The 14,063-nt window shown below is 37.6% G+C and overlaps 1 protein-coding gene across 2 annotated transcripts in view; it reads right to left on the reverse strand.

Moving 5' to 3' along the window:
- Positions 1-745: 745 nt before the first annotated feature.
- The window catches only part of met (MET proto-oncogene, receptor tyrosine kinase), a 124,303-nt gene continuing 110,985 nt past the window's right edge, over positions 746-14,063 (reverse strand). For both annotated transcript variants that reach the window (XM_087997204.1, XM_043709570.2), the window contains 7 exons: positions 13,042-13,272; positions 11,637-11,717; positions 11,287-11,468; positions 9,129-9,238; positions 7,540-7,705; positions 1,881-2,017; positions 746-1,754 (listed from right to left, as the gene is read on the reverse strand). In XM_087997204.1, coding sequence (XP_087853330.1) covers positions 1,544-1,754; positions 1,881-2,017; positions 7,540-7,705; positions 9,129-9,238; positions 11,287-11,468; positions 11,637-11,717; positions 13,042-13,272 — 1,118 coding nt within the window. In that variant the 3' untranslated portion in view covers positions 746-1,543. The remainder of the gene's footprint in view (positions 1,755-1,880; positions 2,018-7,539; positions 7,706-9,128; positions 9,239-11,286; positions 11,469-11,636; positions 11,718-13,041; positions 13,273-14,063) is intronic.

A 14,063-nucleotide genomic window follows, 5' to 3' on the forward strand; every position in this document is an offset into this window, starting at 1 on the left:
AGGCAAAACCTTTCTGCCTTAATTTCTTTCCATCTACACATAATTATGGAAGATATGATAATCGGTTTCTAGTCCATTCACACACATTGTTACAGGACATTGACATTCATTGGGTTTTGTAAATTCATAATTACCTACTTTAAATTATGTGATGGCAATCATCCATGTAGCTGATAAGCCTTTCAATTCCTATAAAATATACTGTCCCTGAGTGTAAGGTAGAGATTCTTGAGGAAGAGTCACTACAAGTAGGCACTCGGCTACTTTACAGATGCTTTCAATCTCTCACTGGCTGTCCAATAACAAAGTTACTGCTGTTGTACAGAAAACTTTTGTCGGCCAGATTTGTGGAACAAAGAAGACATCAACACCATATCCAGTCCAAGTCATCAGTCATTTCTGCTCTCATTGAGCTACATTAGCATCTGCCCCTCCTCCATCTTCTTCTCCTTCACAGGCCACCTCTGATCAAAATCCGACTGTGTGGTTGCACACAGAGTCTTTTTCTTTTCTTTACGTCCCAACACAATAGCTATATCAGTACAAATTGATGTTCACTAAAATGTTTAAAATTACACAAAGGGCATATATACTTGCTATTAGCTTTCTTTTTGAACAGAACCACATTTTACTGTACTTAACTGATGCATTTAGTCTCCAAAAAAGTTAATGAAATGTAAGTACTCTGTAGGTTTGTTAAATATTTATGTCAATGCTTATATTCAAAACAAACATTAAACTGACCACAAGTTTGGACAACCTTTATTTACATAAAAATAAAGACATACTCTTAAGAATGAAATGTACCGCAAATGTTCTCAGTTGTATGTACACTTGCAGTAATAAAGCCCCATTTTAATGCAAACCTTTAAGGCTAGTTTTAACTTTTATCATTGGATGATGAAAGTTAAAAGTGGCCATTGAATATGTACTATTCTACAATTTTGATTTTAATAATTTAATAACTACATCATTCTTTTCTTGTATAGTTACATTCACTACTGCAATCATTTCTACATCTCACTATTACTAGATACTATTCAAGACTTGGCAATATTTGTAAAAGCTAAAAAAAATGTTATCTATAAGCATAGTTATGCTGTAGATAGTATGGGAAGATGAGAAACATGCTTGATCATAAAAGCTTTTTGATGTGCAATAATAAAATGGTCAAATTTTAATGTTGCTGTTGACAGTTCCTACTTAATTAAAAATAAACTTATTCTGAATAAAAAAATAGACATTTTATTAATTTTACAAGACAGAAATAATTCTGCTTTTAAATCGGTCATTTTACTTACAGTCAACATCACCACATTTTACAACAGGGACTACAAATGGGTTTCCCAATGATGATAAACAGCTATAGTCTTCAAGTGTGATTAATCTTTTTTGATTTCTCTTTGAAGTAGTTTAAGATTCACTCATGTGATACTGTTGACACAAACAGCATATTTTCTATAGGGCTTGCTCTCTGTAGCTGCCAGGACAGATATTCTGCATCGCCTGCTGATAAAATATCCTTTGAAAAAATTGCCTTCAATCACACATGAGCATCACTATCCAAACTATCCTCTGGTGAATAAACAGGTGGATAGGGTACTCCACAGTTTATGTTCACGTAGGTTGTATTTAACTGTATGTAGTGATCCCCAGTAAAGTTGGAAAGAATTGATGATATTTTTGAAACTACCTCAGAGAACGTTGGTCGTGTTTCAAGTCTAGGGTGCCAACATTTCAACATTACTTCATACCTGCAGTGGGAGAATATTGAATAAATTTACTATCGTGTGAATCATTAATAGATAAAAATTCACATCCAATTGCTTCTGAAATGTAGACTTTGAAATGTCTTAAACCATAATTAATAATTTACTTACAATGAATCAGGACAGTATTCAGGCTGCAGCAACCTCCTCCCTTGGAGCAGATAAACAGTAACATCAAAAGTATCAACATCAGGATAAGGCGGTGCCCCTCGTGTCATCAGCTCCCACAACAGTACTCCAAAAGACCACTGGCAGAAACAAAAATTGATTTTATTCATAATATTAAACAAAATAGATTTCATGTTGCTGTCCTCCAAGAGTTCTAACTGTGATAGTTTGGCACAGTTAGGGATATTGAGACAGATTTGGTTGCATGTATAATAAGTCCATATATCACAATAACCTCTATTTAACATAGTAAAGCATCACATGGTGCTTCATGAGTGCTCTTGCAAGCAAAGTTTGGCATTGTGTCAAATAAGGGATACGGAGACAGAAAGGAAGGGAAGTGGAGAGATTTTAGGCAGAGAATTCTAAAGTTAGACAGACCTATTATCACCAGCGATGAACAAACAAACTAGGGATACAAAAGGGATCACAACTGGGGCAGTACACACATCTTGGAAGTTTAGGAAGGAGGTTAGGAACATAGGATACTGGCGCAGGAATAGGCCATTTGACCTCTCAAGCTTGTTTATTATTCAGCTAGGTCAAGGTCAATCCATTCTAATACACTATCTCCATATTCGTTGCTTTTTTAACATTTAGAAATCTATTGATGTCCACCTTGCACATTTTCAATGATTGAGGCTGTACAGTCCCTTGGGATATTGAATTCCAAATAGTCACCACCTTCTGAATGAAGAAGCTCCTTCGAAATAGCCTACTTCTTAATCTGAGACTTGTTTCTCTAGTTCTGAACCCCCACACCAAGGGAAATATCTTTTTTGTATTTGCCCTACTGAGCCCTGTACAAATGTGGATTGCTTCAGTGAGATCACCTTTCATTCCTCTGAATTTTAAGGATTCAGACCCAGTATCTCCTCTTCAGTCTGGGAAACCATTGTTGCATGCCCTTGATGAAAAGAATGTCCTTCCTTAGATATGGAGACCAAAACTACAAAATGCTCAGGATATGATCTCACCAAGGCTGTATGAAAATACAGGGAGAAAGTGAGGACTGCAGATGCTGGAGATCAGAGCTGAAAATGTGTTGCTGGAAAAGCGCAGCAGGTCAGGCAGCATCCAAGGAGCAGGAGAATCAACATTTCGGGCATGAGCCCTTCTTCTGAAGAAGGGCTCATGCCCGAAACGTCGATTCTCCTGCTCCTTGGATCCTGCCTGACCTGCTGCGCTTTTCCAGCAACACATTTTCAGCGTGTATGAAAATACAGCAAAATTTCTTTACTCCTGTACTCTCTCACAATAAAGAGATAGGGATAGGAAAAGCCATGGAGAAATTGGAAAACAAGAATGTGAATTTTTAAAGTTAAAGTGTTTGCAGGGCCAGAAGCTAACAGATCAGCAAACACAAGTATGACAGGTCAGTATTTTGATATCCTTACTCAGTAGTCTAGCTGTGATAACTACTTCCTGAAACTGAAGAGAACGCATATTACAATGTGACATACAAGAGATCACCTTGACACCAACCTCCAAGAAGCATTTCCTGACTGACAGAATTCATATTTGCTCAAAAGGTAGACCCCCATAAAGCGAGATTTAGTGGGAGTAGCAGCCACTTTGCTTTGGACCATTGAATACAAACACTCACAACCCCCACCCCAGACAGACACACACACAGACAGACAAAGACCCACATGCACACATATATATTGTGTGGGGTGAAATTCTTTTGGTACAAAGTTACATTGCACTTTGCTCAAAAACCACTTAGATTCATGTCGAACTCTGAGCTCAAAAACTGCATGAATTTATGTAAAACTCTGTTATTTCACTTTTTAGATTGGAATCAATCTAAACATCAGGTCATAGACAGAGAACACAGGGGGCTAACACCTTCAACATATTGTCTAGCTATCACCATTGTTAACAGCTAACCCGAGAATGCAACTTTAAAAAAAAGGGTTTTGTGATTTACACATGAAAGAAGTGAAACTATCACTGTATTCTAACAGATGAAAGGCTTAACAGACAATCAATTCTTCAATGTATAATTTCAGTTTTTGCTATAAATTCTGTGTTATGATTGAGCCCTCCACAATCACCTGATGAAGGAGCGTCGCTCCAAAAGCTAGTGTGCTTCCAATTAAACCTGTTGGACTATAACCTGGTGTTGTGTGATTTTTAAATTTGCAAGACCAGTTTTCTTGTCCATCCGTAACTTGCCTGAATTGAGAAACTTGCTGCGCCATGTCAGAGGCTGGATAAGAGTCAACAACATTACTATGTGTCTGAAATCACATGTATATCAAACCAGGTAAGGGTGGCAGATTTCCTTTCCTATAAGATATTGGTGAAGTTGACGAAGTGGGCGGCATGGTGGCACAGCGGTTAGCACTGCTGCCTCGCAGTGCCAGAGACCCGGGTTCAATTCCCGCCTCAGGCGACTCTCTGTGTGGAGTTTGCACATTCTCCCCGTGTCTGCGTGGGTTTCCTCTGGGTGCTCCGGTTTCCTCCCACAATCCAAAAATGCACAGGTCAGGTGAATTGGCCACATTAAATTGCCCGTAGTGTTCGGTGAAGGGGTAAATGTAGGAGAATGGGTCTGGGTGGGTTACGCTTCGGCGGGTCGGTGTGGACTTGTTGGGCCGAAGGGCCTGTTTCCACACTGTAGGGAATCTAATCTAATCTAATTTACAACAATGAACAATGATTTCATGGTCAGCTACTGACCAGCTGTTCTAACTATAGTATTTATTTGCCTGGTCCAGTTCAGTTTCTGTTCGATGAAACCCCCTCACCACTTTCAAGATATCACTGCAACAAGTAAAACCATTCCCAATTCCACATGACTCCAAGCTTTGCTTCTCAGTGCTACACTCAGTCAAATGCTACCTTGGAGTCAAGGTCAGTTAACTTTACTTTAACTCCTCAATCTCATTGCTAAAGTTTTATCTGCAAACATCTTGATTATGCCGATATAATTAAGTCCAAATTATTAGCATACACCACAAAAGAAAAAGAGGACCTAGTCCTGAACTTGGTGGAACATAACTGCAAACAGTCTTCCAGCCAAATAACACCCATCAACACTTTCACCTTTTTTTTGCCACTGTGTTAATTTTGTACCCAGCGAGTTACATTCTTCTGGACTGCATAGACCTTTTTAAAAACCAGTCTGCCATGTGGGACCTTGTTAAAAGCCATGTTAGTCCATATCTTACTGAACAATAATGTCGATCTTGTTAATGTTAATCTTGCTTTGTGCACCTCCTGTGCAGTGTAATCTGTGTGCCTCACTCTGTCTTAGCACCCTATGCTCTACATGTTCTTGGTTACTATGATATGCCTATACTGCTCACAAACAAAGCTTTTCACTGTACTGAGATATACATGACTACAATAAATCAAATCAATGATCCCCTTATCAAATCTCCTTTTTACTTCCTCATGAAATTCTATAAAGTTAAATCATAAGGTCAGAGTATTACAGCAAAGAAAGAGGCCCATTCAGCCTACCGTATCCATGCCAGTCATCAAGCATTTAGTGTAATTCCCTTTTTTTAAGCACTTAGACTCTAACTATGGGGCTTCATGTACTCATCAAAATACTTGTTAAATGTGATGGCTCCAATCTCCACTACTCCTTTAGGCAGTAAGCTCCACATATTTACCATTTTCTGGGTGAAATAAATTGTTCTTAAAATCCCTAGTAATTAACCCCTCTACTAAGGGAAAAAGGTTATTCTTATTGACCTGATCCATGCCTCAATTTTGTAGATCTCACCCTTCTCTGCTCCAAGATAAACAACCCTGGCCTATGTAGTCTCTCCTCAAAGCTGAAACACAACATCCTGGTGAGTCTTCTCTACATCCTCTCCAGAACAGTTTGTTCTTCCAGTAGTATGAGAACCAAACTGCACAAAGTACTCCAGATACAATCTTAACAAATCAATCTCTCCACCCTGGAGGCTCTCTGCCTCCATTCCAGATGAATGGCTTTTGCCCGAAACATTAATTTTCCTACTTCTTGGATGCTGCCTGACCTGCTGTGCTTTTCCAGCACCACTCTAATCTAGACTCTGGTTTCCAGCATCTGCAGTCCTCACTATTGCCACGTTGACCTTAACAAATCCATACTGACTGTCCTTGGTTACTGCACCTAAGTGACAGTTTCTGTGCTTTTGTGGAATTGATTCCCCAATAATTTACCACTACTGGGATAAACTGACTGGCTAATTATTCAGACTCTCTCAATGTATTTTTAAAAAGGTACAATGTTAGCAGTCCTGCAATCATCCAATACCAAACTGTATCCAATGAGGATTGGAAAACAATAAGCAGTGCCTTCATTCCATCCTCCTATGCTTCTTCTAGGTGATTTATACACTTTCAAATACACATTGCTTTAATAGTTCTCTCTCCCAATGTTTTTCACGTCCAATACTATTTCATAGTTCTCCTCCATAACTACAATGTCTGTGTCATCCTCTTCTTTTCTGTAGACACATACAAATTATTCATTAAGAACCATACCCACAAATTCCATCTTTACACCTAGATTTCCTTTTGGTATTTTATGGGTTGTATTCACTCCTCAGTAATCTTCTTACTCTTCATACTTTTGGATTGTTTGGGATCAGATAAATGCCCCTCAAAGTACATTAAGACGATAATCTAGATCCTAACATTTTCTTCTTTCAGAAGTAAGTGTAAGGCATTGTATTCTGGATGCAATTCAATTGGTCAAACTACCAGATTTGGAACAAAATACTTTATTCAAACACTATAATTAAAATGCAGACAAAATAAAAAACAAAAGATTTGCCTTAACTCTAACTCTATCGCAATGTTTAACAAAATTATATATATATTATATATGAAAAGTACTATTAATTAACTGTTCCAATAATATCTGACAAACACACCCTTGGCAAAGGCAATTTCAGTAAAATAGATTGTCTCACTTGCAATTCTAGCAGCAGGAAGAGAACCCCAGCTTTTAGCTGTAACAGAGAGAAGAATAAGGCTTCTATATCCAGCTTCAAGACCCAGAAACTTCTACTGAAGGCTAAAACTAAAACAAAATCCAGGATCTGTAGGAGCTTGATACCACCCATTCAGGCTGCTTCTATTGTTCCAACTTTATTTAAAAAATAACCATGGCCTCAAAGGATGTTCATTTTATTCTTTAGAGCAGACTACTCATCATCTCTGTCTCAACGTTTTCCCATTAAAAAAGGACAAAACACACCTCTTAAAACTATAGTATTATCACAGGATTCTCTGCAATTTTACTTGTCAATATTCTTTCATTTCTTCTCCTTTTTTAATTTCTTTCTATACTCTGCTTGGATTTCTGAGTACTGAGTACTTGGTTTCTTACAAGCCTTTCATTTCTGCAGTATCTTACTCTGTATGCTTCTTGACATAGCTATTGTAGATTGTGTGTTTGTTATACAATGGGTCCATTAATTGTGTGGCGGAGGAATCAATGCAGTGAACTTATAAAATGGTTAACTAAAGAAAAAGCTTATTTCATTAATTTATTCTATTCAGCCACAACTTGCACATTTAAAAATAATCGGTTTTACAATACGACCTGCTTTAAATTATTGCTTACATGATAACTGAAGCAATACATTACCACATCAGATTTTGTTGTGAATTTTTGTGTCTGTAGGCTTTCCAGGGCCATCCACTTCACTGGCAGTTTGGCACCACTTTTGTTATTAATGCTGTAATACTCTTTCTCATAAATATCTCTCGCGAGCCCAAAATCAGCAACTTTCACAGTATAGTTTTCATCCAACCTACAATACAAAAGTTTAAGGTTTTAAAAATTTTATACAATGTGATTAGAAAGTTTTATTTTAGTGACATTAGTATGCAGGATCAATACTTTAATGTTTTTTACTTTTAGTTATCGACCTTTTTATTTAAACATTCCAAAGAACAATGATGACATTTGCAGAATTTCCAGTTCATGTATTATTGTTGAGGGAAGTAGATTTGTTCCAATGAAGAGTGAACTCCTGATTTAGAGTGAAGACCAGATGGAGGAAGAGCATGTATGCACTTAAGCAATGCGTGCCATCCTCATATACAATGTAGCAAACAACCACAGAATTGCACTGGGACAAGCTAACCAGTGAGTTGCTTGCTTACTAGCTAAAAATGATGTACAACACAAAAATGGGAGATGGACTGCAAAATATAATACACTTGCCCCATCGCAAAAGCACAGCACTTACACCCAATAGGCAAAGGATTAAAATGTAAGACCAGAATCTGAATTCTGTTCTGAATAGCTAAATGAAATATGTCACCAGTGGAAAGAATACTTAATACAGGAAAAGCATGAATTATGGATGTTAACTGGGAACAAGTTTGGAGATCCTTATTTGTGGGAATAACAGAGCTGCAAGTGAACATTTCATGTTACCCCATGAGAAAACTGTGCTAAAGCGATAGAATCAATAATCATTTTCCCAAGACTTCATTGTTTGTGCATAGATTATGAAGGAGAATCAAACCCATTAGTCCTAATTAGTGTATTTAAACCAGTAGGTCATTTACTGAAGACCATGAAAGTTTCTAGCAATCTATTGTTACTTTAGCAACAGCTAGACAGGATGTTGTATATGTCAAAATTGCTGAGGCCCTTTATGGGGGAGGAGCACTGAGTAATGAGGGAAGAATTATGTGATATGACCAACATTGCGAAAGTTTTTAGAAGGATTTCAAAGCTGGCTAAAAACAAAATATGGTTCAGTCGTTTAAGGGAGAAGTTCCAGTGAGTAAGGAAATAAATGTTTGAAAGATCTTCCATTAACAGTGGTGCTGGAGAAACATTATGCACTGGTGGTGGTGTGTAATGTCACTGGGCTAATACTGCAAAAAAAGGCTAATGTTCTGGGTGCATGGGTTCAAATCTTACTGTGGCAATTTGAATTCAACAAAAATCTTGAGCACATACGAAGAGATATTTGTTGAAACTGTGGGGTAGAGTCAGGAGGTTTTAAAATGTTTAACTCTTGTAAATAAATACGATTGGCTCCAGTACTTTCCTTCATTAACTGCCTCTCCGAATAATACCATCAACAAATGCAGATGTCTTTTAAGTATGACAAACATTGTATCTGTTTTAAAGTAGTTATGAATTTCAGTATGTTAATTGATTAGTGAAGAAAAATACATTCTATACTTGTAAAGATACGCTACTTTCATACTCACATGCAGTTTCTTGCTGCAAGATCTCGGTGAACAAACTTTTTACTTGCAAGGTATTCCATCCCTTTTGCAACATGAAGTCCAAAACTAATAAGATCTTTTACAGTTGGATTCTGTGATAAACATATAATCATCAGTGGCTTTTAAACACATTCTTCCTGAAGTGATTTGTTATAGCCTGAAGTGTCTGATAATAAAATGCCCTTCAATGGTGAATTTTCTTAAGTTTTTCAAGAGGTTTGCGTGGCAGCAGTTGGGTGCATTCTGACCTCTGAGTGAGAATGTTTAAGGCCAACTTCACTAATGAGTTTACTACAGAATCTAAATTGACATTTGAACCCCATATGTATATTGCCTGTGATGAGATTTTAATGCAATTCTAAAAAAAAATCATCATTCAGATTTCTGCTCCTCCTTTACAACACTGCCATCAAGGACAGATGAAATACTTGTGGGAAATCGTTGTATGCAATTTTACTGCCATACATGTCTACATAATTAGAGGGTTATGAAATATCAAAGAGGATCTGATGGCAATAAAACACTTTGGGATGTCTTCATGATGGCTTGGATTTTGCTGTTTGTGATGAAGCAATCAAACTAGTAAGGGGAGGGGAAGGAGTGGGACCCAGGGAGATAGTGAGAAAATAGATCAGTCTGAGACTGGTGCAGCTGGGAAAAGGAGTAAGTCAGGCAGTCAGGACAAGCAGGAACAAAGCAGAGAATGAGTTAGAACTGACAAAATTAAACTGCATTTATTTCAATGCAAGAGGCCTAACAAATAAGACAGATGAACTCAGGGCAGGATTGGGAACATGGGACTAGGATATCATAGTGATTACAGAGATGTGGCTCAGGAATAGACAGGACTGGCAGCTTAACGTTTCAGGGTATAGATGCTATAGGAAAGATAGAAAGGGTGGGGGCAAGACAGGAGGAGGAGTGACATTTTTGATTAGGGATAACATTATGGCTATAGCTGGGAGGGTATTCCTGGGAGTATGTCCAGGGAAGTTATTTGGGTAAAACTGAGAATAAAGAAAGGGATAATCACCTTACTGGGATTGTATTTTAGATCTCTCAGTTGTCAGCAGGAAATTGCAAAGTAAATTTGTAATGAGATCTCAGTTATCTGTAAAAATGGTAGGGTGGTAATAATAGAAGATTGTAACTTTCCAAACATACATTGGGATTAGCATAGTGCCAAGAGCTTGTTTGGAGATGACTTTGTCAAGCGTGTACAAGAAAATTTTCTGGTTCATTATGTGGATGTACCACTAGAGAAGGTGCAAAACTTGATCTACTTTTGGGAAATAAGGTAGGACAGGTGATGGAGGTTTCAGTGGGGAAGCACTTTGGGGCCAGTGATCATAATTCTATTAGTTTTAAAATAGTGATGGAAAAGGATAGACTGGATATAAAATTCTACACTGGAGGAAGGCCAATTTTGATGGTATTAGGCAATAACTTTCAAAAGTTGATTGGGGGTGGATATCAACCAGACAGAACTGCTGGGGAGCTTTAATCATCATAATAAAGCCTATATTCTAATTAAAGCCGTAATTTCTAAAGGAGCCTAAAGGGACTCCAACAGCACACCCTGTGGTCACGCAAGGAATTACTGACAACAGCTTTTCCATGTCTGCAAATGTGTGTGCACGAGAAACAGCTGACGGTTTTAAAAAATTCTTTATGTGGGAATTGCTGCAAATCCCAGCATTTATTGCTCATTCTTAATTACCGAGTGGCTTGCACAGCTACTTCAGAGGGCTTTTAAGAGTCAACCACATGGCTGTGGGTCTGGAGTCATGTTGGCCAGACCAAATAAAGAGACAACAGTACCTTCCCTGAAGGATTTTGGTGAACTAAGTGGATTTTTAACCAATGATAGTTTCATGGCCACCATTACTGAGACAATTTTTCAATTCAGAATTATTGAAGTAATTCAAATTCCCACCAGCTGCCACGGTAGGATTTGAACCTATGCTTCTGGATTACTAGTCTAGTGACATTACCACTACATGACTGCCTCCCCTATGACATAGAATTTGTCTCTACAATAATGGACATGCTATATTCGAGACAAATCATGATAAAGTGATAAACATGATATTTTGTTCAAATTCTCCCTATAATGGTACATAGCTTTCATTTTACATACATGACTTTCATTTCTGATGAAGTTCCGTAGGTCACCATGTTTCATATATGGCAGCACTACCAGTGGAGATCCTTGGTTTGGAAGACAAATTCCAAGTAGAGAAAGAACATTAATGTGTTTGAAATCTTTCATTATTAAGCCTTCCTTCAGGAACTGAGCTACTTGTTCTAAGCAAGTGATTCCTGTGCAAGCAGATAAAGGATAATTAGCACTTCATTGTGTCCATGTGCACTTTCACTTTGTATAGCTTATGCAATTTTTTAATATCTGATTCAAGATGCACTTACAATCATGCACTAGGAGCAACAACAAAGCTATAATATAATACATTTAACATTTTATGTACTTACTATTTAGAGACTTCACTGCACAATGTATACTATTTCCATCTTGGGACTGGAGAGTTCCATGGAACACACAGCCAAAATGACCTATTAGATTTTGAGACATTGAAAAAAGAAAAGCAAAAGCAGAAGTAAGCAAAAAGTACATGTGACCATTGTGGAAATTCATTCAGAGTACAGGTAATCAGAATGCGACTAACAGTTAGATGTAACAAGCCAACTGAATGCTGGGAATGTTTTTTTGCTACCATTCTTCTTGTGCCCAGTGATTGAGCATTTTTGACCAAAGGAATCTGACCCATAGCATCAGGACCTCCACCACAGGTAAGGCAAGGAGGCAAGTCCTTCATCAATCCTGGCCAACATGGGGATTGAATCCTGTGTTTCTGTCAGCAATTTGATGCATATTAACTATCCAGCCAATTGAGACTACTGGCCTAATTGATTGTATCCATGTTAGTCTGTGTACTCTGGTATACTGAGCTGCTGATTTTGTGAATCCCCAAAAAGAATTGATCATCTCTGATGTTACGAAGACGTTGTGCAGAAAACTTCCACATTTAGCATGACTTGATGATATAGCTAGTGGTTAGGCAGATAATTGGGGTTAACTGATTAATTCTTTTACTTGATAGCTATAAAAGGGGATCAGCAGGCTCTCGTACTTCAGCAGTAATGCCCCAACTCTGAACAAGGAGGCCCAGATTCAAGCCTTAACCACTCCAGAGGTGTGTAATAACATCTCTGAACAGGATGGATAGAAAATATATAAAGGGGATCACATAAGAAATTAAGTGTGGAAGGAGCTGTTAGGCTGAGGAATTAATAAAATTTATCCACAAAGAAAGGGGTCTTGGTTTCTGCATTACTGACTGGCCTGGAGCTGTTTTAACACAATTGAGTTTAAATCTGATTTCATGGAACAGCAGGGTAGGTACTAGCTCAAACCATTAAAATAACTGCTTTGGGATTTAAGTGGAAATCTGTGTTTTTCTACATTGGTATGCCTGCACCACCACATTTCCATCAATGGTTAAGGCTTTCTTATACTCCAGTCTCAATATTCTATGCAATTCTGCATCAGGTATTTTCAAGTGCGAATAAACATTAACAAGACAAGGTCAATGACTGTACATGTTTATACCCTGCTGAAAGATCTATAGATGAATGCAAAACTTGGTATTGTATTTAGTCACACAACAAAAATATGAGACATAATTTCAGGACAATGCTAAAGTAAAAGACCTCTGTGAACATGGCATAAGCTCATTGCAGAAGTGAAGCAGTAGTACCTTATGCATACAAAGAAACAATAGTCTCATCATAAGTTGAATGATACATTAAATAATTCCATGATGAGCTGCTTCCACAGTGCTCTCAGTTTTAAGGCAGAAAACATTTTGAAACTTGCCTCTTCCAATCACCTGTGTGGTGTGCGTTGTGAGCTGATCAGTGCTAATAATCATGTGCTGCACTTCTTTCAATAGCTCGGAGTCTAAGCTGCAGAAATTGATGTTCATGTTGTTCTGAAGCAGTGGTATGGTTGAATCCGAGTCTCCACTTGATACTATGCAAGTAAGATCTGAATGAGAAAACTGGGCTTGTCGGTGTGATGCTGTTTGTGCCAAATTCTGAAACTGATCTATCAATATAAAAGAAATAAATTTATTTTCAACTGAGAAGAGTCTTTTACATTTAGGAATAACTTCAAAGTTAAAAGAAATATCAAGATATCTGATGACACACATTGATGTTCTTTCTCCCAGGTTCAGAGAACAGTTTGTCTGCCCATCCTCCCTGTAACTATGGGCAGCACAGATGTTAAGCCCAGCTACCCTCACCCATAAATGATGGTGGCAATCTGAACAAATTCCAGGAATGAGGTAGCACTGAAGGTATATTAATGTTGTATATAAGTTCCTTACCACATGATACTTTGTGAAAATAATTTCCAGTGTTTATTTCTTACTTATAATATTTTAATTGTTCCTTTGAATACAAAGTCTAGAAAATGAGAAACTAAAAAAACACAGAATAGTAGAACACAGACAGAAGCAATTCAGTCCAATGAGTCTGCAACGTCACTTTCAGTGAGCAACCCAGTTAGTTTCATTCATTGTCTCTTTCCCCATATCCTGCAACTTTTCCTCCTTCAAATATTTATCTTAATGTTGACTATAAATATGAGCACTTTGGCTATTGACCTTTCAATTCATCTTTATTTACTACTATCAAACCTCATTTCAGCTTTCTCTAACCTAAACAAACAACTCCAGTTTCTCCATTTGACCAAAGTCAATAAAATAAAAACTATGAAAACATGCTGTGGCACTTAGAGATGCCTCAATACTTCAACATCACTCAACAATGAACAATTAATTGGGGAAGGTGATAGACTAATGGTGTTATTATTGGACTGTTAACCTGGAAACT

The sequence above is a fragment of the Chiloscyllium plagiosum genome, unplaced genomic scaffold (assembly GCF_037043375.1).
Source record: "Chiloscyllium plagiosum isolate Xiang-an unplaced genomic scaffold, Cpla_swu_hap1 HiC_scaffold_19, whole genome shotgun sequence".
Lineage (NCBI taxonomy): Eukaryota > Metazoa > Chordata > Chondrichthyes > Orectolobiformes > Hemiscylliidae > Chiloscyllium > Chiloscyllium plagiosum.